Genomic DNA, 25,902 nt, shown 5'->3' on the forward strand with positions numbered 1-25,902 from the left:
CACACTGTTTTGTTCTATGTTCATTACTTCTTAGATACATTTGTTCTTATCATTTTGAAAAATATAAAATTCTTAAGGAATTGGACAAGCTAGATGCAGGAATTTCCCCCCCGATGTTGGGCGAGTCCAGAACCAGGGGTCACAGTTTAAGAATAAGGGGCAGGCCATTTAGGACTGGGATGAAGAAAAAACTTTTTCATCCAGAGAGTTGTGAATCTGTGGAATTCTCTGCCACAGAAGGTCAACTCACTGGATTTTTCAAGGGAGCGTTAGATCGAGCTCTTGGGGCTAACGGAATCAAGGGATGTGGGGAGAAAGCAGGAACAGGTTACTGATTTAGGATGATCAGCCGTGATAAAATTGAATGGCGATGCTGGCTTGAAGGTTAGAACCGATTTTCTATGTTTCTCAACAGGAAAATGGCACCTCGGTGTGAACTGTGAAACTAGGACTGATCACTGTCATCATCCACTGAGTCACGGCTTTGATTACTTCTATGGCACGCCTTTCACCAATGTAGATGATTGCAAGCCGGGAACCAACCAAAGTGCCATTTTTTTTGACATTCAGGTCAACGTCTATCTGGCCGCTGAAGTGATCTTCGCGGGACTTCTGACACTGTTTGTTCTGAGGCGGACCGGCCTTATTAGCGTGGGATGGAAGTGGATCGTCTGGCCCACAGTGTGTTCGTGCTTGCTCTTCGGATCTTGGTACAGTCTCTTTGGTTTCCTCAGGCACTGGAATTGTCTGGTCATGAGGAACCATCAAGTTGTTCAGCAGCCTTCAAACCCAGAAACACTCCCAGCGAGAATGACCGAGGAAGCTCTGGGATTCATCGAAAGGTAGGAACTGTAACTTCATCAGTTCACTAGTGCAGAAGCCATCAGCTCAGATTAGTTGTCCAAAAAGGAACTGCAGATGCTGGAAGATCGAAGGTACACAAAATTGCTGGAGAAACTCAGCGGGTGCAGCAGCATCTATGGAGCGAAGGAAATAGGCGACGTTTCAGGCCGAAACCCTTTTTCAGACTGATGGGGGGTGGGGGGGGAGAAGGAAGGATTAGTTTATTGTCACATGTACCAAGTGTCAAGAGTCAATAGTGTTTTATTGTTATGTGTCTCAGATAGGACAATGAAATTCTTACTTGCTACGGCACGACAGAATATGTAAACGTAGTACATGACAGGAGAGAAAAGTAAGAAAAAAGTTCAGTGTGTGTATATATACACACAATAGCTTGATGGCTGCAGGAACAAGGTACAGTGAAAAGTCTTTTGTAGCGTGCAAAGTAGTCAGCGGAACGACAATACATGATCACAATCGAGCCATTACATTGTACTAGACTAAGTGGGACCCATTGGGTCCCATTCTCACACGGGAGGGCAGGTCCCCAACACAATATTCCACCTCTCCACCAATTCCAATATTGGTGGCCTGGAGGGTGGCTTTCTGGAACACTAGTATGGGTGTTGTGGGCCGAAGGGACTGGTTTCCAAAGGGCTAGTTTGGATATTAGATAGATAGATAGATAGATAGATAGATAGATAGATAGATAGATAAATACTTTATTAATCCCCTTATTCAGGAGAAATTCTGATGTCCATGCAGCACACTAATAAAAATACAACACAGTATTCATAAAGAAATTCAACACCAAAACATCCCCCCACAGTGATTCCCACTGTGGGGGAAGGCACAAAGTCCAGTCCCCATCCTCTTGACCACCCATAGTCGGGCCTCTTGAGGCCTCCACAGTCGCCGCCACGGCGCCCGATGTTCTCGCCGGGTGATGGTACTCCGGCGTCGGGAGAACCCCCAGCAGCTTGGGGTGCCAGGAACGGCCGCCTTCCCACCGGAGCCTGCGGCTTCCAAGCCAACAGACCACGCCAGACGGAGCTCCGCACACTGGTGATCTCGGCGAGATGTTAGTTCAAACGTCGCAGCTGGCCGCTCCGCAGAACCGCGGCTCCACGATGTTTTCCTCGGCGGTCCCAGCATACCGGAGTTCCAGCGCGGCGACCCAGGAAAGGCATCGCCCGCTCCGCAATAGCGCTCCAGCGCTGCACTGCCGCCAAAGCCGATGTTCTGCGCCGCCAACGCCAACGCCGACGTTCTGCGCCGCCGCCAAAGCCGATGTTCTGGCCAGGTCCCCTCAGGGAAACGTCGCTCCAGGACCCGCTGGTAGGCCGCGAGGACAGGTCGAAGACGCTGCTCGGAGGAAGGCAACCCCTCCGACCAGGTAGGGACTTAGAAAAGCAGTTTCCCCCTTCCCCCCCACCACCCCCCACACATAAAAGATTTAGACCCCCTGACTATACATTTAACGAACTAAAAATAATAAAAAAGAAGGGGAAAAAACGGACAGCTGCAGGACAGGCAGCCGTTCAGGACAGCGCCTCCTCCGGTATATTGTGGGCCAAATGGATTCTTAGACTCACAGTTCAGTCACTCATGGCTGGTGGATTCACAGTTCAGTCACTCACAGCTGGTGGACTCACAGTTCACTCAGCCATGGCTGGTGGACTCACAGTTCACTCAGCCACGGCTGGTGGACTCACAGTTCAGTCACTCACGGCTTGTGGACCTCTGGACTCGGGGGGGGGAGGGGGCGGTGGGAGTAGGGGGGTTGTGCGGGAGGGGGTAGGGGTGTGTGTGTGGGGAGTGTGTTATGGTGTAGTGTGGGGGAGGGGCAGGTATAGTGGAGGGGAGGGTGAAGGAGAGGGGAGGGGGGTGCAGGGTAGGGGAGTGCAGGGGAGGCGGGGTTGTAGGGGATGGGGGGTCTAGGAGAGGGTGTGTGTAGGGGAATGGGGGGTTGCAGGGGAGGGAAGGATGCAGGAAAGGAGGGTGTGCAGGGGGGAGGGGTGGTGTGTGTGGGTGGTGTGGGGGGAGGGGGTGGTGAGGGGGGGTGGCTGTGAGAGGGGCAGGGAGGGTGTTGTGAGGGTAGTGGAGGGGGGATTGTGTGGTAGCGGAGGGGGTGTATGTGGGATGGGGGAGGGAGGTTTGGTGCGGGGTTGGTGTGGGAGGGGAGGGTGGTGGGTGTGGTAGGGGCTGGTGTGGGGGGAGAGGCTGGTGGGGGAGGGGCTGGTGTGTGGGGGTTAAGAGCGGAGTGGGGGGGGGAGAGGGGGGTGGAGGTGTGGAGGGGGTGTGTAGGCACAGTGGCTCCCTGGCTGCACAAATCGGCACCCGGGTCGTCATGGTGATCGCCGCCCCTGCTCGCAGAGCACAGCAGAATTCAGCAATCGGAGTCTACTCCACCATCGAGTCTATTCTGCCATTCAATTATGGCTGATCTATCTTTCCCTCTCCAGGCTGGCATTAGTGACAATGTTTAATTGACTGGGTTATAGTTTAGGCCCTCAATTTCATGAATGAATGAATGAGTGAGTGAGTGAATGAATGAATAAGGAATGAATGAATGAATGAATTTATTCACATTATATTAAATTAATTAAACTCCATACAGATAGATTTTCATAAATTCAGACTTTAATCTTACCTTTCAGTTAGAGTTGATTCATGGGGGCCTTCTTTGTGTTCCAGCACATCAGCAGGGACTTTGAAGGCTTTCTTGCACTTTAATCCACTTCGCAGCACTTTCTTCAGCCTTTTTAATGCTTTTCCCACTAAATACAATTACCTGCTGCAAGTTTCCACGACATTTATTCCACAGAACAACACATCGGAATCTCCAGTATAACAGGCATCTGTGAAGCCCCCTCAGCCATTTTGTGTGCTAGCCTGAAACAAAGCGCGTGATTGGCCAACTGGCAGACAACTCAATGTTAAACGTGCTTTGATTGGACTAAAACATTCCCGATATTTTTCCGGTTTATCTCTAATTTAATAAAAATGTGCAAGTCTTCTTCATATCGAGGTTCAGGGGTGATTAATATACATTTTTTTACACAATATGTGAAAATTTCATGTAGTTTGGTGACTTGGGTCACAAAATCCTATTTCTAGACACATTTTTGATGCTCGGCCCACAGCCTATAAGGGGGAAATCTTTTAGGAACAAGATGAGAAAAACATTTTTCACACAGAGAGTGGTGAATCTCTGGAATTCTCTGCCACAGAATGTAGTTGAGGCCAGTTCATTGGCTATATTTAAGAGGGAGTTAGATGTGGCCCTTGTGGCTAAAGGGATCAGGGGGTATGGAGAGAAGGCAGGTACAGGATACTGAGTTGGATGATCAGCCATGATCATATTGAATGGCGGTGCAGGCTCAAAGGGCCAAATGGCCTACTCCTGCACCTATTTTCTATGTTTCAGGTCAAGACCTTCTTCAGACTGACTCTGTCCCGACCCGAAACGTCACCCATCCTTTTTCACCAGAGCTGCTGGCTGACCCATTGAGTTACTCCAGCATTTTGTGTCTTTTGACAATAAGAACCTTTTTCCCCCCAGGGTGGAAATGTCACGGGCTAGAGGACATAATGTTAAGGTGAGTGGGGGGGGGGTGCCTGGAACCTGCTGGCGGGGGCTGTGGTGGAGGCAGACAGGATAGAGGTATTTAAGAGGCTTTTAGATAGGCACATGGATATGCAAGAAATGGAGGGATATGGACCATGTGCAGGCAGGGGAGATTAGTTTAATTTGTCATTGTGTTCGGCATGGACATTGTGGGCCGAAGGGCCTGTTCCTGGGCTACACTGTTTGATGTTTTATATCGGAAAGTCTTGAAATTGCAAATAGTTCAAGTTCAACTTCACATTGATTGTCACGTCCATCAATGAAGGTACAGGGATATTTGAGTTACCGTACAGCCATACAAGTGAAAAGAGAACACAATACATGATCGAGTTTAACATAAACATCCACCACAGTGGAATCAACATTCCTCGCTGTGATGGAAGGCGATAAAGTTCAGTCAACCTTCCTCCTTTGTTCACCCGTGGTCGGGGCCTTGAACCCTGCGCAGTCGCTGCTGCGGACAGCCCCGATGTACAAGCCCTCACGTCGGGATGATTGAAACATACGGCGTGGGGACGGATCAGAGCGCACTCCGCGGCTTTGAGTTCCCGAATCGGCCGCTTCTTGCCGGAGACCGCGGCTTCACGACGTTAAAGGCCACGGGCCAGCGGTCAGAGCACTTCTTCTGGCGATCCCCGGCAAGGGATCCCAGGCTCCGCGATGGTAAGAAGCGGTGAAAATCAGCTCTGTGTGTGTGTCATGAACAAGCTGACCAGATGCTTGTGGATTTCGGAATGAGGTAAAAGTGAACTTTATCATCGGGGGGGGGGGGGGGGGGGGGGAATTTAGTTTTAATTTAAGAAATACTGCATGGAAACAGGCCCTTCGGCCCACCGAGTCCGCACTGACCATCAATCACCAATACACTGGTTATAGCCCACACACGAGGAAGAATTTACAGAAGTAGGTGCAGGAGGAGGCTATTCGGCCCTTAAGCGAGCACCGCCATTCAATGTGATCACTGGTTCCTCTGGGTGCTCCAGTTTACATAGAAACATAGATAGAAAATAGGTGCAGGAGGAGCAGAAGTCAATTATGAGTATCTATGAAAGAAGTGGTGAGTTTAGAGATACAGCGTGGAAATAGGCCCTTCGGTCCACTGAGTCCGTGCCGACCAGCGATCCCCTGCACTCTAGTTCTGCATTGTCTGTTTTGCATCCTACACACTAGGGGCAATTTACAGAAGCCAATTAACCTGTAAACCGGAGCACCCAGAGGAAACAGTGATCACATTGAATGGCGGTGCTGGCTCGAAGGGCCGAATGGCCTCCTCCTGCACCTATTTTCTATCTATGTTTCTATGTAAACTGGAGCACCCAGAGGAACCAGTGATCACATTGAATGGCGGTGCTTGCTTAAGGGCCGAATGGCCTCCTCCTGCACCTACTGCCTATTCTCTATCTATTGAAATGCACGCAGGTCACAGGGAGAACGTGCAAACTCCGCACAGGCAGCACCCGAGGTCAGGATCGAACACTGGGTCCCCAGTGCTGTAAGGCAGCAGCTCTACCGCTGGGCCACCGTGCCACATTAAATGTTTTGGTCGATAGTACAGGATAGCCAACTGTTCCATTTGCATCCAGGCTGAGACACGGTTATTTCTAACACTAGTCATACCTTTCCAATTTTAGAAACCGGAAGAAGCCATTTCTTCTTTTTGTGTCCCTGCTCCATGTCCATTCTCCCTTCTTTACTGCCAAGCCATTTATTGGGAAGAGCAATCATGGTTGCTATGGAGACAATGTGGAGGAGATGGATTGGCACGTAGGTAAGTTATCTGAAAATATAATGAGAAGGGGATGCTGTGGCAGAGTTACCAAGTTCCTGGACCAATATTCAGTCGGTCTGACGCGAGTTCACATCCCCCCACACAGTCGAGTCATAGAGTGATATAGCATGGAACCAGGCCCTTCAGCCCAACTTGCCCACACTGGCCAACAGGTCCCAGCTACTCTGGTCCCACCTGCCCACATTTGGACCATATTCCTCCAAACTTGTCGAATTGTTTCTTGAATGTTGGGACAGATGTCTGAAGAAGAACAAAATAGAGAGAGTACAGAGGAGATTTACTAGAATGTTGCCGGGGTTTCAGCAACTAAGTTACAGAGAAAGGTTGAACAAGTTAGGTCTTTATTCTTTGGAGCGCAGAAGGTTAAGGGGGGACTTGATAGAGGTCTTTAAAATGATGAGAGGGATAGACAGAGTTGACGTGGATAAGCTTTTTCCATTGAGAGTAGGGAAGATTCAAACAAGAGGACATGATTTGAGAATTAAGGGACAGACGTTTAGGGGTAACATGAGGGGGAACTTCTTTACTCAGAGAGTGGTAGCTGTGTGGAATGAGCTTCCAGTGGAAGTGATGGAGGCAGGTTCGATTTTATCACTTAAAAATAAATTGGATAGGTATATGGACGGGAAAGGAATGGAGGGTTATGGTCTGAGTGCAGGTAGATGGGACGAGGTGAGAGTAAGTGTTCGGCACGGACTAGAAGGGCCGAGATGGCCTGTTTCCGTGCTGTAATTGTTATATGGTTATATGGTTAAGAAGGGTTTCGACTCAAAACGTCACCTATTCTGTATCTCCAGAGATGCCGTCAGACCCGCTGAGTTACTCCAGCTTTTTGTGTCTATCTACACCAGTCATACAGCGTGGAAACGGGCCCTTCGTCCCAACTTGCCCGTGCCGACTAAGATGCCCTAACTAGCTAGTCCCGCCTGCCCTCATTTGTTCCATATCTCGTAAATCTTTCTTAAATTTCCCATATCCTCCAAAAATATCATAGAGTGATACAGTGTGGAAACGGGCCCTTCAGCTCAACTTGCGCACACCAGCCGACATATCCCCGCTACACTAGTCCCACCTGCCTGCGTTTGGCCCACATGCATCCTAACCTGTCCTATCCATGTACACATTCTGTTAGGAAATTTGAATTCTTGGAAACAAATAACGCTGGAATAAAATGCTGACGTCAGTAATAAAGGCCATAAAACTACAAGGTGGTTGTAATTTGATTAATTAATTCCTTTTGAGGTATAGCCAACATGGCGTAGATCAGTGGTCCCTAACCTTTTTTAGCTCATGGCCCCCTTGGGATCTTTTAATTTTTCTGTGCCCCCCCCCCCCCCGACATTATTAGCTGAGAAAACTTCAATATTATAATACCTTCCATAAAAATATCAGAGTCTATTAATTGCACATATATTCTCTTTTATTTTATTCCACAAACATCAAAAATATTTCAACTACATAGATTTAAATTTATTAGAAGTGAAATTTAGGAGGCTACAGGGTGGTAGCTCTGTGGCCCCATTCATTGAACCTGTGGCCCCCCAAATCCCCAAATGTTTCTGTGCCCCCCCACCCCCCCCCCGAAATTTGCCCCAGGTTGGGAATCACTGGCGTAGATAGACGGTCAGAACTTTTTTTTCTTCCCAGGATGTAAATACCAAATGCCAGAGGACACAGTTTTCAGATGAAAGGGGCAAAGGTTAAAGGAGGTGTGCAGGGCAGGTTCTTTGCATAGAAATTGGTCAGTGTCTGGATATCTAGTGATGGTGGTGGAGGCAGATACGATAGTGGCGTCTCGGACGTGTGGATGTGCAGAGAATGGAGGGATATGGGTTGAGTCGAGGCAGATAAGAGTTGGTCTTGGCATCATGCTCAGCACAGACTTTGTGGACAAAAAGACCTGTTCCTTTTTGTTGTTGTTGTGTTCTTTGTTCGATACTCTATGCAACATGTCAATCCAGAACCAATAAGGTTGGCCTTTAAAATTGCTGAGCAACTAAAGGTGATAGGAAGTAGCCATAACATGCTGGAGTAGCTCACCAGGACAGGAGTATCTCTGGAGGAAAGGAATAGAAACATAGAAAATAGGTGCAGGAGGAGGCCATTCGGCCCTTCGAGCCAGCACTGCCATTCATTGTGATCATGGCTGATCGTCCCCTATCAATAACCCGTGCCTGCTTTCTCCCCATATCCTTTGACTCCACTAACCCTAGAGCTCTATCTAACTCTCTCTTAAATCCATCCAGTGATTTGGCCTCCACTGCCATCTGTGGCAGGCAATTCCATAAATTCACAACTCTCTGGGTGAAAAAGTTTTTTCTCACCTCAGTCTTAAATGACCTCCACTTTATTCTAAGACTGTGACCCCTGGTTCTGGACTCATCCAACATTGGGAACATTTTTCCTGCATCTAGCTTGTCAAGTCCTGTTACAATTTTATATGTTTCTATAAGATAGCCCCTCATCTATCTAAACTCCAGTGAATAGGTGACGTTTTGGGTCGGGATCTTTCATCAGAAAGGTAATAGGTTTTGGCTACATAGTGATAGTCATAGAGTGATACAGTGTGGAAAGAGGCCATTCGGCCCAGCATACCCACACTGGTCAACAATGTCCCAGCTGCATTAGTCCTACATGTCTGTGCTTGGTCCATAACCCTCCAAACCTGTCCTATCCATGTACCTGTCCAACTGTTTCTTAAACGATGGGATAGTCCTAGCCTCAACTACCTCCTCTGGCAGCTTGTTCCATACACCCACCACCCTCTGTGTGAAATAGTTACCCCCTCGAATTCCTATTAAATCTTTTCCCCTTCACCTTGAACCTATGTCCTCTGGTCCTCGATTCCCCTACTCTGGGTAAAAGACTCTGTGCATCTAATGCATAGATCCCAAAAGTAGGATAGCCTCAGGAGCTCCAAGGTAATGATGCCTGGGTGCTCATGTATTCAAGAGAGTTAGATATGGGTCTTGGGGCTAACGGAATCAATGCATATGGGGAGAAAGCAGGAACGGGGAGTACTGATTTTGGATGATCAGTCATGATCATAGTGAATGGCGGTGCTGGCTCGAAGGGCCGATTGGCCTATTTTCAATGTTTCTTATAATATGCATGATTGTGCACTTACTGTCATAGAGTACTTGCTATCACAAGCGTGAAAATCGCCCCTTCGCCCCAACTTGCCCACACCGACCAACATGCCACTAGTCCCACCTGCCAGCATTTGGTCCATATCCCTCCAAACCTAATCTTTCCATGTGCATGTCTAAATGTTTCTTAAACGTTGCGATAGTACCTGCAGACCTACTGTCTTGATACTAACTCTTTCTTGAATCGGTGAAAGCTACAAAGGCATTGCTGCCCCTGCAGAATCCTCAACAGGTTCTGAATGAAAGCTACGGATTGCTGAAGTTGCACAAACCTTAAATTTTAATTACGTTTGCAAATTCCAAGCACAGAATCTCCCACAAGATACAGCACTATCCAACTCACTGAGGGACGGCACAGTGGTGCAGCGGTAGAGTTGCTTCCTTAAGGGCCTGTCCCACTTAGGCGATTTTCTTAGGCGACCGTCGGCGACTAGGCTGTTGCTCCACGATCGCTAGGGTGTCGCCTGTACGGTCGTGAGTCGTCTCCTCAGTCGCCCAAAGAGTTGTAGCATCTTTCTGGTCGCCGCTGGATTTTGAAATGTTCAAAACGTTTCGCCGACAGTCGGCGACCGTGGGCTTGTCATAGCTTGTCTTCTCCTGGCGTAGGTTGTCGCCAGGATGACGCAGGTTGTTGCCGGTGCTGACTTCGGTGAATTCCATTGTCGCAGTTGCCTAAGGAAATCGCCTAAGTGGGACAGGCCCATTACTCCAATCACCGGTTTGTCGGCAACCTGCTACGACTATGACAGTCACCGGCAGTCAGCCAAAATATTGCCTAGTGGAACAGGCCCTTTACAGCGCCAGAGACCCGGGTTCGATCCCAACTACGGGTGCTGTCAGTACAGAGCTTGTACGTTCTCCCCGTGACCTGCGTGGGCTTTCTCTAAGATCTCCAGTTTCCTCCCACACTCCAAAGACGTACAGGTTTGTAGGTTCATTGGCTTTGTACTCCCTAAGTACTCCCCACTCATCAGACGGGTTAAACCAACTGTGAGGACAGTTAAAGTCTGGTCAGAGGAAGCGGACTCCACACTTCAGCAGTGTTTTGGAAACACTGACTGGAAGGCGTTTGCAGCCCAGGCCACCCTTGACTCCCACACGGACATTGATTCCTACACATCCTCTGTTCTGGACTTTATAAACTCCACCATCAATAGTGTCACCTCCCTCAAACAGGTGACCATATTCCCGAATCAGAAGCCATGGATGAACAGCGAGGTCAGGCTACTCCTGAAAGCACGGGACACCGCTTTCAGGTCAGGCGATGCTCGAGCCTACAGTTCAGCCAGGGCTAACCTGAAGAGGGGCATCAAGAAGGCCAAGCACTGCCATAAGCTCAGGATTCAGGAGCACTTCAACAACAACTCCGACCCCCGACGCATGTGGCAAGGCATCCAGGCCATCACGGACTACAGACCCTCCAACACCACCCCACATCCAGCGACGCCTCCTTCCTAGAGGAGCTTAACCACTTCTATGGCCGCTTCGACAGGGACAATCTAGAGACAGCCATCAAGGCTGTGCTACCTGCCGATCACCAACCCCTCACACTCACCCCCTACGACGTATTCGTGGCACTGAGTAGGACTAATGCACGTAAAGCTGCTGGCCCTGACGGCATCCCCGGGCGCGTGCTCAGGGCCTGTGCTGCGCAGCTGACAGACGTCTGGACTGACATCTTCAACCTGTCACTTGCCCAAGCAGTTGTCCCCACGTGCCTTAAAACCACCTCCATCGTGCCAGTGCCAAAACACTCCACTGCGGCAAGCCTCAACGACTTCCGCCCAGTTGCACTTACCCCCATCATCACCAAGTGCTTCGAGAGGCTGGTCCTGGCACACCTCAAAAGCTGCCTACCCCCCACACTGGATCCCTATCAGTTTGCCTACCGCAAGAACAGGAGTACGGAGGATGCCATCTCAACGGCACTTCACTCCGCCCTCTCCCACCTCGACAACAGAGACACTTACGTAAGAATGCTGTTCATCGATTACAGCTCAGCATTCAACACCATTATACCATCAAAGCTGATCACCAAACTCGGTAACCTGGGCATCGACCCCTCCCTCTGCAACTAGATACTGGACTTTCTAACCAACAGACCCCAGTCTGTTAGGTTAGACAAGCACACCTCTTCAACCCTCACCCTGGCGTTCCACATGGCTGTGTGCTGAGCCCCCTCCTCTACTCCCTCTTCACCTATGACCGCACACCTGTACATGGTACTAACACCATCATCAAGTATGCAGATGATACAACGGTGATTGGCCTCATCAGCAACAACGATGAGTCTGCCTACAGGGAGGAGGTCCAGCACTTAGCAGCATGGTGCGCTGACAACAACCTGGCCCTTAACTCCAAGAAGACCAAGGAGCTCATTGTAGACTTCAGGAAGTCCAGGGGCGGCACGCACACCCCCATCCACATTAACGGGACGGAGGTGGAACGTGTTTCTAGCTTCAGGTTCCTGGGAGTCAACATCTCCGATGACCTCTCTTGGACCCACAATACCTCAACTCTGATCAAGAAGGCTCACCAGCGTCTCTTCTTCCTGAGGAGACTGAAGAAGGTCCATCTGTCTCCTCAGATCCTGGTGAACTTCTACCGCTGCACCATCGAGAGCATCCTTACCAACTGCATCACAGTATGGTATGGCAACTGCTCTGTCTCCGACCGGAAGGCATTGCAGAGGGTGGTGAAAATTGCCCAACGCATCACCGGTTCCTCGCTCCCCTCCATTGAGTCTGTCCAAAGCAAGCGTTGTCCACGGAGGGCGCTCAGCATCGCCAAGGACTGCTCTCACCCCAACCATGGACTGTTTACCCTCCTACCATCCGGGAGGCGCTACAGGTCTCTCCGTTGCCGAACCAGCAGGTCCAGGAACAGCTTCTTCCCGGCGGCTGTCACTCTACTCAACAACGTACCTCGGTGACTGCCAATCACCCCCCCACCCCCCGGACACGCATTATCACTTATTATTATTTATTTAAATCATTTGCTATGTCGCTCTTCCAGGGAGATGCTAAATGCATTTTGTTGTCTCTGTACTGTACACTGACAATGACAATTAAAATTGAATCTGAATCTAATGAGTGTGTTGGATAGTGCTAGTATATGGGGCGATCACTGGACAGTGCATACGCGGGTGGGCCGAGTGGCCTGTTTCTGCACTGTATCTCTAAACTCTTGTTTTTTTTCCATGTCTCTTCCAGGTCAGATAGTGAATGCCATCGACAATCTTGGCCTTGCGAATAAAACCCTGATCTATTTTGCCTCTGATCATGGTGGCAGTCGGGACACTGTTGGAATGAACGGAGAGGTAGATGGAGGTTGGAATGGAATATACAGAGGTAACTGCTTGTTGGAATACGCAAGCCAATGCTCACAGCATCCTTGGTTTTCACAAGTTATGGAAGTAGAATTAGGCCATTTGGCCCATCGAGTACTCCGTCCATTCCATCATCGTTGATCTGTGCCAACTGGCACTTGTATCTTGTATCTCATCCCATTTTCCTCCCTTCTCCCCATAAACCTTGGCACCCGTTCTAATCAAGAATTTGTCTGTCTCTGCCTTAAAAATATCCACTGACTTGGCCTCCACAGCCCTCTGTGGCAATGAGTTCCATAGATTATCTACTCTCTGACTAAAGAAGTTCCTCCTCGCCTCCATTCTAAAAGAGCGCCCTTTAATTCTGAGGCTATGACCTCTGGTCCTAGATGCTCCAACCAGTGGAAACATCTTTTCCACATCCACTCTATCTATGCGTTTCATTATTCTGTAAGTTTCAATGAGGTCCCCCCCCTCAACCTTCTAAACTCCAGTGAGTAGAGGCCCAGTGCTGTCAAACGCTCATCATATGCATTCCTGGAATCTGAATTTTGAATCCGTCTCTGCACATTACTATGCCAGCAAACCTTTTTCCTAGCAGGAAAGTAAGAATGATTCACCTTGTAAGATAGCCCATTGTTTGAAGGGTTTAGCAGAACAGGAGAGGATGGAGAGCAGGGGAGAGACACGACTTTGCCTTCCATCGCAGTGAGAAAGTGAGAAGGAGATTCACTTTGATGGATGTCTGTGTGAATTGAGTTGGTTGTGTGTCTTGTAAAATTGTTTATTTTTGCTGCCAAAGGGACTAAAGGTGGAAATGAGCTATTGGCTATAATCTTGCATATTTACAACCCCCCCCCCCCCCAAAAAAAAAAAACAGGGTAGATACAAAGTGCTGGAGTAATTCATCAGGACAGGCAACATCTCTGGAGAGAAGGAATGGATGATGTTTCAGGTCGAGATCCTTCTTCAGACAGAGTCGGGGGAGAGGGAGACTAGAGATATGGAAGGATAAGGCCTTGCAACATTTTGTGTCTTTAAGTCTGAAGAAGGGTCTCTAAAGTTCTTATGTTAGGGCGGCACGGTGGCGTAGCATTACAGCTACTGCCTTACGATGCCAGAGGGCCAGGTTCGATCCTGACTACGGATAGTTGTCTGTATGGAGTTTGTTCCCACACTCCAAAGACATACAGGTTTGAGGGCCAATTGATGAGGTATAAATGTAAATTGTCCCTTGTGTGTGTGTGTAGGATAGTGTTAGTGTGCGGGCATCACTGGTTGGTACGGACTCGGTGGGCCGAAGCCCTTGTTTCCACGCTGTACCTCTGAACTAAACTTTCGGAGCAGAATTGGACCATTCGGCCCATCAGCCAATTAATCACCCAATTCCATTTTGGAGCGCAGAAGGTTAAGGGGGGACTTGATAGAGGTCTTTAAAATGATGAGAGGGATAGACAGAGTTGACGTGGATAAGCTTTTTCCATTGAGAGTAGGGAAGATTCAAACAAGAGGACATGATTTGAAAATTAAGGGACAGAAGTTTAGGGGCAACATGAGGGGGAACTTCTTTACTCAGAGAGTGGTAGCTGTGTGGAATGAGCTTCCAGTGGAAGTGATGGAGGGAGGTTCGATTTTATCACTTAAAAATAAATTGGATAGGTATATGGACAGGAAAGGAATGGAGGCTTATGGTCTGAGTGCAGGTAGATGGGACTAGGTGAGAGTAAGTGTTCGGCACGGACTAGAAGGGCCAAGATGGCCTGTTTCCCTGCTGTAATTGTTATATGGTTATATGGTTAATTCCCTTGTAGGAAACCAATTAACCTACAAACATGCACATCTTTGGAGTGAGTGGAAACCTGGAGAAAACCCACGCGGTCTCAGGAAGAACGTACAAACTCCATACTGACAGCACCCGTAGTCAGGATAGAACCCAGGTCTTTGGCGCTGTTCAGTAGCAACTCTACTGCTTTGTTGCCGTGCCGCCCTCCAATTCTGAGGGCATTTTGGCAGCTCTTGCCTGCTTCACCTCGCCCTTGCCAATGGCCTTTAAATATTTTACCTCTACTGCCAGAGACCTTCGAAAAATGCTATTCAGCCAGGAAGCAACTGGAATAAATAACATTGGGTCATGTACTGAGTATTGAGTAAGGGTATTGAGTACAGAAGTTGTGAGGTCATATTGCAGTTGTATAAGATGTTGTTGAGGTCACATCTCGAGTATTGTGTTCAGTTCCGGGCACCATGTTATAGGAAAGATGTTGTCAAGCTGGAAAGGGTACAAAGAAACTTTACGAGGATGTTGCCGGGACTAGAGGGTCTGAGTTTTATAGGGAGAGGTTGAGTAGGCTGGGACTCCATTCCTTGGAGCGCTGAAGGATGAGGGGAGATCTTATAGAGGTGTATAAAATCATGAGAGGAATAGATTGGGTAGATGCACAGTCTCTTGCCCAGAGTAGGGGATTCGAGAACCAGTGGATACAGGTTTGAGGTGAAGGGGAAAAGATGTTATGGAAATCTGAGAAGTAACTTTTTCACACAAGGTATATGGAACAAGCTGGCAGAGGAGGTAGTCCAGCCAGGGACTATCCCGATTCTTGATTATGGGTATGTTGCCGATACGGGTGTCAAAGGTTACGAGGAGAAGGCAGGAGAATGGGGTTTGGCGGGAGAGATTGATCAAACAGGCAGACCATGATTGAATGGCGGAGTAGACCGGATGGTCTAATTCTCATCCTGTTGCATGATCTTATGAACACATTTTGACGTCTTATGTTGCAATGCAAGGTGAGTGAGTCTGAGACTGGTTGACGTAGGCACCACATGGGATCCAAGTGTCCCTGAGTCATCGCTAGGTCTGTTTAGACCTAATGTTCCATGCCAGGGAAAATGGGAAATAATGGTGAGAAAGCTGGGAATTAAACTAAGAAACCTCATTGAAACTGACTGAATAATGAAAAGCCTGGATAGAGTGTATGTGTAGAGGATGTTTCCGGTAGTGGGAGAGTCTAGGACTAGTGGTCATAGCCTCAGACGTTAGGAGATGAGGAGGAATTTCTTTAGTCAGAGGGTGGTGAATCTGTGGAATTCATTGCCACAGAAGGCTGTGGAGGCCAAGTCAATGGATATTTTCAAGGCGGAGATTGATGGATTCTTGATTAGTGCGAGTCTCGGGGACTATGGGGAGAAGGCAGGAGAATGGGGTTAGGAGGGAAAGATTGATCAGCCTTGATTGAATGGCGGAGTAGACTTGATGGCCTAATTCAGCTCCTATTACTTATGACCTTATGAAGCTCGAGCCGTCCACAGTGTACAGTTACAAGATAAAGGGAATAGCGTTTAGTGCAAGGTAAAGTCCGATTAAAGATAGTCCAGGGTTGAATGGAAAATCAATTCAAATCACATCTACAAAAAAAACAACCAAAGACTCTTCTTCCTCCGCCAGCTCAAGAAGTTTAGAGTAAAGAAACACCTCCTAATCAAATTCTACACAGCCATCATCCAAAGCATGCTCACTTCATCAATTACAGTCTGGTTCAGCAGTTTAGACACTCACTCCCGTAATAAATTACAACGCATAGTTAACAAAGCATCCAAAATCATCAGCACTCCCCTTCCATCAATAGAATCACTCCATCACAAACGGTCTGTGTCAAGGGTGAAGAAAATCATCTCTGATCCCTCCCACCCAGCTCACCACATCTTCCACCTGCTGCCATCAGGAAGGCGCTACAGCTCACTGTCCGCCAAGACATCTCGATTTAAAAACAGTTTTTACCCACACGCAATCCGAATTCTGAACACACTATGACAACAGCACATATCCTCCCCATGCATGTACTGTATATTGTATGATGTTGTGTTCTATGTTATGTTTGACGGGAATCAGCCTACCTTGTAACCTATCCTGTACCGAACCTGAATTCCACCAGCTTGACTGTGTGGTCATTAAATAATCTAATCTAATCTAATCTAATAGGTGGAGTAGACCTGATGGGCTGAATGGCCTTATTCTGCTCCTATAACTGATGAACATGATTTAATTAGACTGGGGTGGCATGCGGCAAGCGCGACCAAGGTCGAGTGAGTCACACGTCGTCGAGGCGGCTGTGGGCCGGCAGGCCGTTGCCGCGCGGAATTTTTAAACACTGTCATTTTTTCGGGACCAGCTCCGCACAACTCCATATGGCTCCGCCGATCAAAGTGGGACAGGCCCCGCGAGGCCGTACGGCTCAAGCGACCGCGTAAGGTCGCGCTTGCCGCATGCTGGTGGGACCGGCCCTTTAGGCCGAGCTTTCCGCATGGAGTCGCATGCTCGTCGGGCAGGCCCTTAACTCAGCGGGACAGGCAGCATCTCTGGAGAGAAGGAATGGGTGACGTCTCGAGTCGAGGCCCTTCTTCAGATGGTGTATCTCTAACCCTAATTATAAATGTTGATATCAAATGGAATAATGGCAGGAGAATTCTTAATTGTGGTACTTGTGCTGGGGTGATGAATCTGTGGAATTCATTGCCACGGAAGGCCAAATCGATTGATTTTTAAGGCGGTGATCAATAGATTCTCGTTTACTACGGGTCTCGGGGGTTATGGGGAGAAGGCAGGAGAATGGGGTTGAGAGGGAAAGATAGCTCAGCCACGATTGAATGGCGGAGTAGACTTGATGGGCCGACTGTCCCGAGGTTGGGGGAGTCCAGAACCAGGGGTCACAGTTTAAGAATAAGGGGTGGGCCATTTAAGACTGAGATGAGGAAAAACCTTTTCATCCAGAGAGTTGTGAATCTGTGGAATTCTCTGCCGCAGAAGGCAGTGGAGGCCAATTCGCTGGATGTATTCAAAAGAGAGTTAGATATAGCACTTGGGGCTAACGGAATCAAGGGATATGGGGAGAAAGCAGGAACGGTTTATTGATTGTGAATGATCAGCCACGATCGTATTGAATGTCGATGCAGGCTCGAAGGGCCGAATGGCCTACTCCTGCACCTATTTTCCGTGTTTCTATTTTTCTATGAATGGCCTAATTCTGCTCCTTTGACATGGACTTATGCTTTTCTGTGTCAGGCAAAAAGGGACTAGCTGGATGGGAAGGTGGTATCCGTGTCCCTGGAATATTAAGATGGCCAGGCCAGTTGTCTTCTGGGAGGAAGATCGATGAACCCACCAGCCTCATGGACATTTACCCCACTGTTGTCAACCTGGCTGGGGCCTCGTTGCCACAGGACAGGTGAATAACTCAAAATATCCATCTTAATAACCTTGCAATTTGCTACGTGGACAAACACACTTTCTGCTGCCATTCCTTTTCATTATAGAAGTCCATATGTTTCTATGTGTGTATGCAACAATATCTGTAACAATACAGATTAAGGTCCATTCATAAGGAGACACAAGGAACTGTAGATGCTGGAATTTTGAGCAAAGCAGTGCTGGTGGAAGTCGGCAGGTCAGGCGGCATCTGTGGAGGGAATGTCGGTGACCTTTCGGGACAATAGACAATAGGTGCAGGAGTAGGCCATTTGGACCTTCGAGCCAGCACCACCATTCGATGTGATCATGGCTGATCATCCCCAATCAGTACCCCGTTCCTGCCTTCTCCCCTGACTCCACTATTTTTAAGAGCCCTATCTAGCTCTCTCTTGAAAGCATCCGGAGAACCTGCCTCCACGCCCTCTTGAGACAGAGAGGGATCTGAAGAAAGGTCCCGACCCGAAACGTCCCCTAACTATTTCCCCTCTTATCTTAATCTTCCCCCGTTCAGGCTTCCGAACAGTCCTTTGACGAGCTGTCTGTGATATATGCAGGGTCAACTATTAATTCTGATTCTACAGAATTAGATTCTGATACAGTCAGATTCTTCACCACCTTTGTGGACAATGGACTCTGTCTCTAGAAGTATTGCACTATAATAATGAGAGCTGTATTCTGCACTCTGTACATTTTCCTTTGCTCAGCCTATTGAATGTGTTTGGCTTGATTGTATTTATGTAACACATTATCTGATTCATGAGATTAAAAGAGATGGGAACAGAATAAGGCCATTCGGCCCATCAAATCTACTTCGCCATTCAATCATGGCTGATCTATCTCTCCCTCCTAACCCCATTCTCCTGCCTTTCCCGCATATCCTCTGACACCCGTACTAATCGAGAATCTTTCTATCTCTGCCTTAAATATATCCACTGACTTTGTCTCCACAGCCTTCTGTGGCAATGAATTCCACACATTCGACACCCTCTGACTAAAGAAATTCCTCCTCATCTCCTTCCTAAAAGAACGCCCTTTAATTCTGAGGCGATGACCTCTAGTCCTAGACACTCCCACTGGTTGCTGTCTTTGTTTCTTCACTATTGCGACATTTAAGAAGTCCCCCCCCAAACTGGCCACCGCCTGAAGCCGACCCCCTCCCCGGCTGAAGAACGCAACAAGAGACGTGACAAGAAAAAATGGACTGAATAAATCTCGTTTTTAACGCTTAAACAGGTACATGAATAGGACAAATTTGAAGGGATATGAACCAAAAGCTGGCAGGTGGGACTAGTGTACCTGGGACTTTTTCACCACGCATCCCCCCCCCCCCCCCCTCGCTCCCCCCCCCCCCCCCCCCCCCCCCCCCCCCCAGCAGCAGGCCAAGGCAGCGCTCCCCCCACCGGCCCCTGCCTGAAGCTATCCCCCTCCCTAGCTACAGAACGCTCCCTCCGGTCCCCACCTGAAGCCTCCCCGTCCCCAGCTGCAGGACTAGCCCAAGAATCCATTCGGCCCACGATGTCCACATTAGCCCTCTGGAAACCAGTCCCTTTGGCCCTCAACACCCAAACTAGCCCTCCAGAAAGCCCCCCCCCCCCCAAACTGGCCACCGCCTGAAGCCCTCCCCCTCCCCAGCTGAAGAACGCAACAAGAGACGCGACAAGAAAAAATGGACTGAATAAATCTCCTTTTTAACGTTTAAATTGTTATATTTTAAGTTATTCACATTTTAAGCTTTAATAAATCCCTTTTCCACTTGCCGTGCCCGTCAGCTTGGGTGGGGGGGGCAAGGGGCGGTGTAAGGGGCACAGTGGGGGGGTGAGGGGAGGAAGGGGGGGGGGGGTGTCCCAGCGGGAACCTGTCAGTCGCGCCTGTGCAGTTGGGGGCTATGAGTGAGTGGTGGAATATTGGAATTGGTGGAAAGATGGAATATTGCGTTGGGGGACCAGGCCTCCCGTGAGAGAATGGGACCCAACGGTAAAAGCTAAATCTAACTCTCTCTTGAACAACTCCAGTGAATTGGCCTCTACTGCCTTCTGTGGCGGAGAATTCCACGGGTTCACAACTCTCTGGATGAAAAGGTTTTTCCATATCTCAGTCCAAAATCAGTTTACAAGGTTAATTCCCGGGATGGCGGGACTGTCATATGCTGAGAGAATGGAGAAGCTGGGCTTGTACACTCTGGAGTTTAGAAGGATGGGCTTGTACACTCTGGAGTTTAGAAGGATGAGAGGGTATCTCATTGAAACATATAAGATTGTTAAGGGCTTGGACACGCTAGAGGCAGGAAACATGTTTCTGATGTTGGGGGAATCCAGAACCAGGGGCCACAGTTTAAGAATAAGGAGTAAGCCATTTAGAACGGAGGCGAGGAAACACTTTTTCTCACAGAGAGTGGTGAGTCTGTTGAATTCACTGCTTCAGAGGGAAGGTTCTCTGGATGCTTTCAAGAGAAAGCTAGATCGGGCTCTTAAAATAGAAGAGTCAGGGGATATGGGGAGAAGGCAGGAACAGGGTACTGATTGGGGATGATCAGCCATGATCACTTTGAATGGCGGTGCTTTTTCGAAGGGCCAAATGGCCTACCCCTTATTCTTAAACTGTGACCCCTGGTTCTAGACTCCCCCGACATCAGGAACATTTTCCTGCATCTATCCTGTTCAATCCCGTAAGAATTTTGTATGTTTCTCTTAGATACCCTCTCATCCTTCTGAATTCCAGTGAATACAAGCCCAGTCGACCCAATCTTTCATCATACGTCAGTCCCGCCATCCCGGGAATTAACCCGGTGAACCTACGCTGCACTCCCTCAATAGCAATAATGTCCTTCCTCAAATTAGGAGACCAAAATTGCACAGAATACTCCAGGTGCGATCTCACCAGGGCATTGTGCAACTGCAGTAGGACCTCCTTGCTCCTAAATTCAAATCCCCTTGCAATGAAGGCCAACATGCTATTAGCTTTCTTCCCTACCTGCTTACTTTCAGTGACTGATGTACAAGCACACCCATGTATTGTTGCTCCTCTCCTTCTCCTAATCTGCCACCATTCAGATAATAATGTGTCTTCCTGTTCTTGCCACCAAAGTGGATAACCTCGCATTAATCCACATCTTTCTGCATCTGCCATTCTTCTGCCCACTCGCCCAACCTATCCAAATCACCCTGCAACCTCATAGCATCCTCATTGCAGCTCACACTGCCACCCAGCTTTGTGCCATCCATTAATCTAGAGATGCTACATTTAATTCCCTCGTCTAAATCGTTAATATATATTGTAAACAACTGGGTTCCCAGCACCGAGCCTTGCGGCACCCCACTAGTCACTGCCTGCCATTCTGAAAAGGACCTGTTAATTCCTACTCATTGCTTCCTGTCTGCCAACCAGTTCTCAATCCATGTCAATACCCTAGCCGCAATACCATGCTCTCTAATTTTGCACAATAATCTCTTGTGTGGGACCTTGTCAAAAGGCTTTGTGAAAGTCCAGATAAACCACATCCACTGACTCTCCCTTATCCATTCTACTTGTTACATCCTCAAAAATTTCCAGAAGATTAGTCGAGCATGATTTTGCCTTTATAAATCCATGCTGACTTTGACTGATCCCATCACTGCTTTCCAAATGCGCTGCTATAACATCTTTAATAATCGACTCCAGCATCTTCCCCACTACCGATGTAAGGCTAACTGGTCTATAATTCCCCGTTTTCTCTCTCCCTCCTTTCTTAAAAAGTGGGGTTACATTGGCTACCCTCCAGTCCACAGGAACTGATCCAGAGTCGAGAGAACATTGGAAAATGATCACCAATGCATCCATGATTCCTAGGGCCACCTCCTTGAGTACTCTGGGATGCAGACCATCAGGCCCTGGGGATTTATCTGCCTTCAGTCCCAACAGTTTACCTAAACCCATTTCCCGACTAATGTGGATTCCCTTCAGTTTCTCCATCCCACTAGATCCTCGGTCCCCTAGTATTTCTGGGAGATTGTTTGTGTCTTCCTTAGTGCATCTTGTAGGGCCGAGATGGCCTGTTTCCGTGCTGTAATTGTTATATGGTTATATGGTTAGTGAAGACAGAACCAAAGTACTTGTTTAACTGTTCTGCCATTTCCTTGTTTCCCAATATAAATTCACCTGTCTCTGACTGTAAGGGACCCACATTTGTCTTCACTAATCTTTTCCTTTTTACTAAAGGAACTTTTGCAGTCAGTTTTTATATTCCCCGCAAGCTTTATAGATAGAAACATAGAAAATATTCCGGTTCCCGTCGAGTGAATGCTGGCGTAGCTGACTGCCGCAGCTCACCGGACTTTTTGTTTGTTTTGTTTTGTCTGTTAGCTAGTTTTACACAGCCTACTAACTGTGTGCATTATTATTGTTCGACCAAATGTTTTTCTTGAACTTGTTGGACTGATTATCCTCTGCCGTTGCCCTTGTGGCATTTGTTGATTCTTTTTGGCATCACGTTTGGCTTACCCTGCTGCTGCTGATAGTCAGCTGTGGTAGCCGGCGTCTCACAGCCTGCTGTCGGATTTAGACGAGCCCACAGCAAGATGTGGACATGCAAAATGCTGCTTTGGATTGTCCTGCTTTTCACCGCAGCCACCCCACGGCTATCCTATTTGACAGCAGAACTCCACCAGCGTCGATTCCGCTCCGGGCTTCCTTCCTGCCTCCTCAGCCATCGAGACATTCTCCGTCGACCAAGATACATCCACCGTGGATCCCGCAGGAGCTTCTCCATACAATAACTCCAACTCCATCAGCTCCTTTTGGTCCACAGGTCCTCGGAAACCACACAACACGGGTCGAGCTGCTGACCACAGTGTGTTAGCTCCTCTGCTAGCTGACCCTGCCGTTCCCTCAAATGGATCCAAATTAGCACTCTTCAACGTCAGATCTCTCTCCAACAAAGCCCCTCTCATCTCGGACTTCATTTCGGATTCAAAACTTGACTTTCTGTGTCTTGCTGAGACTTGGCAACAGCCTGATGATTACCTCCACCTCAACCCAGCCATACTTCCTGAGTTTGTTTACACCTGCAAACCCCGCGCTTCCGGGAGAGGAGGGGGTCTTGCACTGCTCTATCGCGAGAATCTCAAGATCTCGTCAGTCTCAGTCACAGAGCCATCCTCGTTCGAAATCCTGACTGCTCAACTACATGGGTGTACATCCACCCTCATAGTGTCTATCTATCGTCCTGCAAAGCCATCTACAGTTTTTATTAACGAACACACTGCTATTTTATCTGACCTATGTGCCATGTCCCCCAATGTCATTTTAATGGGTGATTTCAATATTCATTTAGATAAACATACTGACACCTTTACTAAAGATTTTATTTCTGTTCTGGATAGTTTTGGCCACACTCAGTACATCGATTTCCCAACCCATAATAAAGGCCATATTTTAGATTTAGTCTGTTGCTCTGGAGTGACACCATACAATCTTAAATCTACAGAGCTTCCCATTTCAGACCATCAAACTGTCCTTTTTGATATTAATCTGCCACTCCCTAAACGCAATCTGAAGCGCACCATATCCTTCAGTAATCTGAAAAACATTAATCAAGTGGAACTCAACAGACTAATCAGTAACTCTCTTCATCCTACTTCCCCCCCCACTCTGCATTTCTAACCTGGTTGATCACTACAATGACTGTTTATCCCACTCATTCAACTCCTTGGCTCCTCTGAAAACCCGTACAGTCTCTTTTAGCAGGTCATCTCCGTGGTACACTCCTGAACTCCGCCATATGAAAATGGTGGGCCAGCGTCTGGAGAGACTTACAAAGAAAACTGGACTAACTATTCACAACCAAATGCATAGAGACCATCTTCTCTCATATAAAAAATGCCCTGACTGCTGCTAAATCCCCCTACTACTCCAAAATCATCAACAACAGTCAAAATAACACTCGGACTTTATTCTCCACTGCCAACAAACTACTTAAGCCTCCTGAAACCTCGAATCACCTCACCTCCACTGCTCAGTGTAATACGTTTTTGGACTTCTTCAGTACCAAAATCACCAGCATTCATCACCAATTGAACTCTTTCTCAGCTTCTGCTCACAACAGCCCACCCTGGACTTCCACACTGGACTCCCCACTCTCCACCCTATCTACTTTCCAGCTTCCAACAGTCGAAGAAATAACTAAACTCATCACCAAGTCCAAGAACTCCTCCTGCTTGCTTGATCCCATCCCTACTGTCCTGGTTAAATCCTGTCTTCCCTCTATCTCACCCATCATAACGTCCATAATTAACTCCTCCCTATTAACTGCTTCTGTCCCTACATCTCTCAAAACAGCTTCTGTCACCCCGATTCTAAAAAAAAACAGGTCCTGATCCAAACAATCCAAATAACTACCGCCCAATCTCCAACCTCCCATTCATCACTAAACTTCTGGAAAGGACAGTAGCGACACAACTTCAAGTCCACCTTCAAAACAATAACCTCTATGAACCATTTCAGTCCGGTTTTCGCCACAATCACAGCACCGAAACAGCCTTGGTTAAAATTACAAATGATCTCCTTCTCGCAGCTGACACCGGTCACTTATCCATCCTGATCCTCCTCGACCTCACAGCAGCCTTTGACACCATCTCCCACCCAATTCTTCTGGAACGTCTATCTGCCACCGGCATCAACAACAATGCACTACTTTGGTTCAGGTCCTATCTACACGACAGAAAACAGTTCATCCAGGGAAATAAAGTCACATCCACAACTGCCACAGTCACCCATGGTGTTCCTCAGGGATCGGTGCTGGGGCCACTGCTTTTTATCATCTATATTCAACCTCTTGGCAATATTCTCCGTCATTTTGGAATCAATTTTCACTGCTACGCCGATGACACACAACTTTACCTCTCCACAAAACCAAACACCTCCCTTCCCCCAACTGCCCTCACCACCTGTCTTCAAGCTATCAGCAACTGGATGTCACTCAACCTTCCAAAACTCAATAGAAATAAAACAGAAATCATGCTAATTGGCTCAAAGTCCACCCTCTCCAAAACCCACCCGTTCACCATTTCAGTTGATGACTCACCCATACCCACCTCCTCCCATGTCAAAGGTCTCGGCGTCATTCTGGACAGTACACCTTCCTTTGGCCCCCACATCAGCAATATCACACGCTCTGCATACATTCATCTCCGCAACATCTCCAGACTCCGCCCCTCCCTCTCCAAAGACAATACAAAAGTCCTCATCCACGCTCTGGTCACATCCCGCATCGATTACTGCAACGCCCTCCTCACTTGCACCTCCAATAAACGTCTTCATCGCCTCCAATGCATTCAGAACTCTGCAGCCCGGATCATCACCCACACCAGATCATCGGACCACATCACACCCATCCTCACTCAGCTCCACTGGCTCCCTGTGCACCACCGGATTAACTACAAGATTTTACTGCTGACCTTCAAAGCCCTACACCACCTTGCTCCCCAATACCTCTCTGACCTGCTGCTACCATACACTCCTTCCCGGTCACTTCGGTCCTCCTCAGCTGCAATTTTAACTGTCCCCACATTTAGACTCAGCACCATGGGTGCCAGAGCCTTCAGCTGCTCTGCCCCACGTCTCTGGAACACTCTCCCACCTCCCATCCGTCACCTGGACACTATCGATCAATTCAAATCACAACTCAAAACACACCTGTTTAGATTAGCATACCCGACATAACTTCCACCATGTTCACCCTGATTTTAATGACTTAAAATGTTTTGTGTATTTTTTGTTTTTTTTGTTTTTTGTTTTTAATCAACTTGATTTTAATATTGATAAATGTATTGTGATTTTATGTCCTGTAAGGTGCATTATTATTATTATTATAAAATAGGTGCAGGAGGAGGCCTTTTGGCCTTTTGAGCCAGCACCGCCATTCATTGTGATCATGGCTGATCG

General features: G+C 48.0%; 1 protein-coding gene across 1 annotated transcript in view; it reads left to right on the plus strand.

Moving 5' to 3' along the window:
• LOC116974651 (arylsulfatase H-like) overlaps positions 1 to 25,902 on the plus strand; it is a 59,617-nt gene that overhangs the window by 26,139 nt on the left and 7,576 nt on the right. Inside the window, exons 6-9 of the mRNA XM_033023354.1 lie at positions 416 to 842; positions 6,106 to 6,242; positions 12,625 to 12,762; positions 17,800 to 17,962. Coding sequence (XP_032879245.1) covers positions 416 to 842; positions 6,106 to 6,242; positions 12,625 to 12,762; positions 17,800 to 17,962 — 865 coding nt within the window. The remainder of the gene's footprint in view (positions 1 to 415; positions 843 to 6,105; positions 6,243 to 12,624; positions 12,763 to 17,799; positions 17,963 to 25,902) is intronic.

This window comes from Amblyraja radiata, chromosome 6 (genome assembly GCF_010909765.2).
Source record: "Amblyraja radiata isolate CabotCenter1 chromosome 6, sAmbRad1.1.pri, whole genome shotgun sequence".
Taxonomy (NCBI): Eukaryota; Metazoa; Chordata; class Chondrichthyes; order Rajiformes; family Rajidae; genus Amblyraja; species Amblyraja radiata.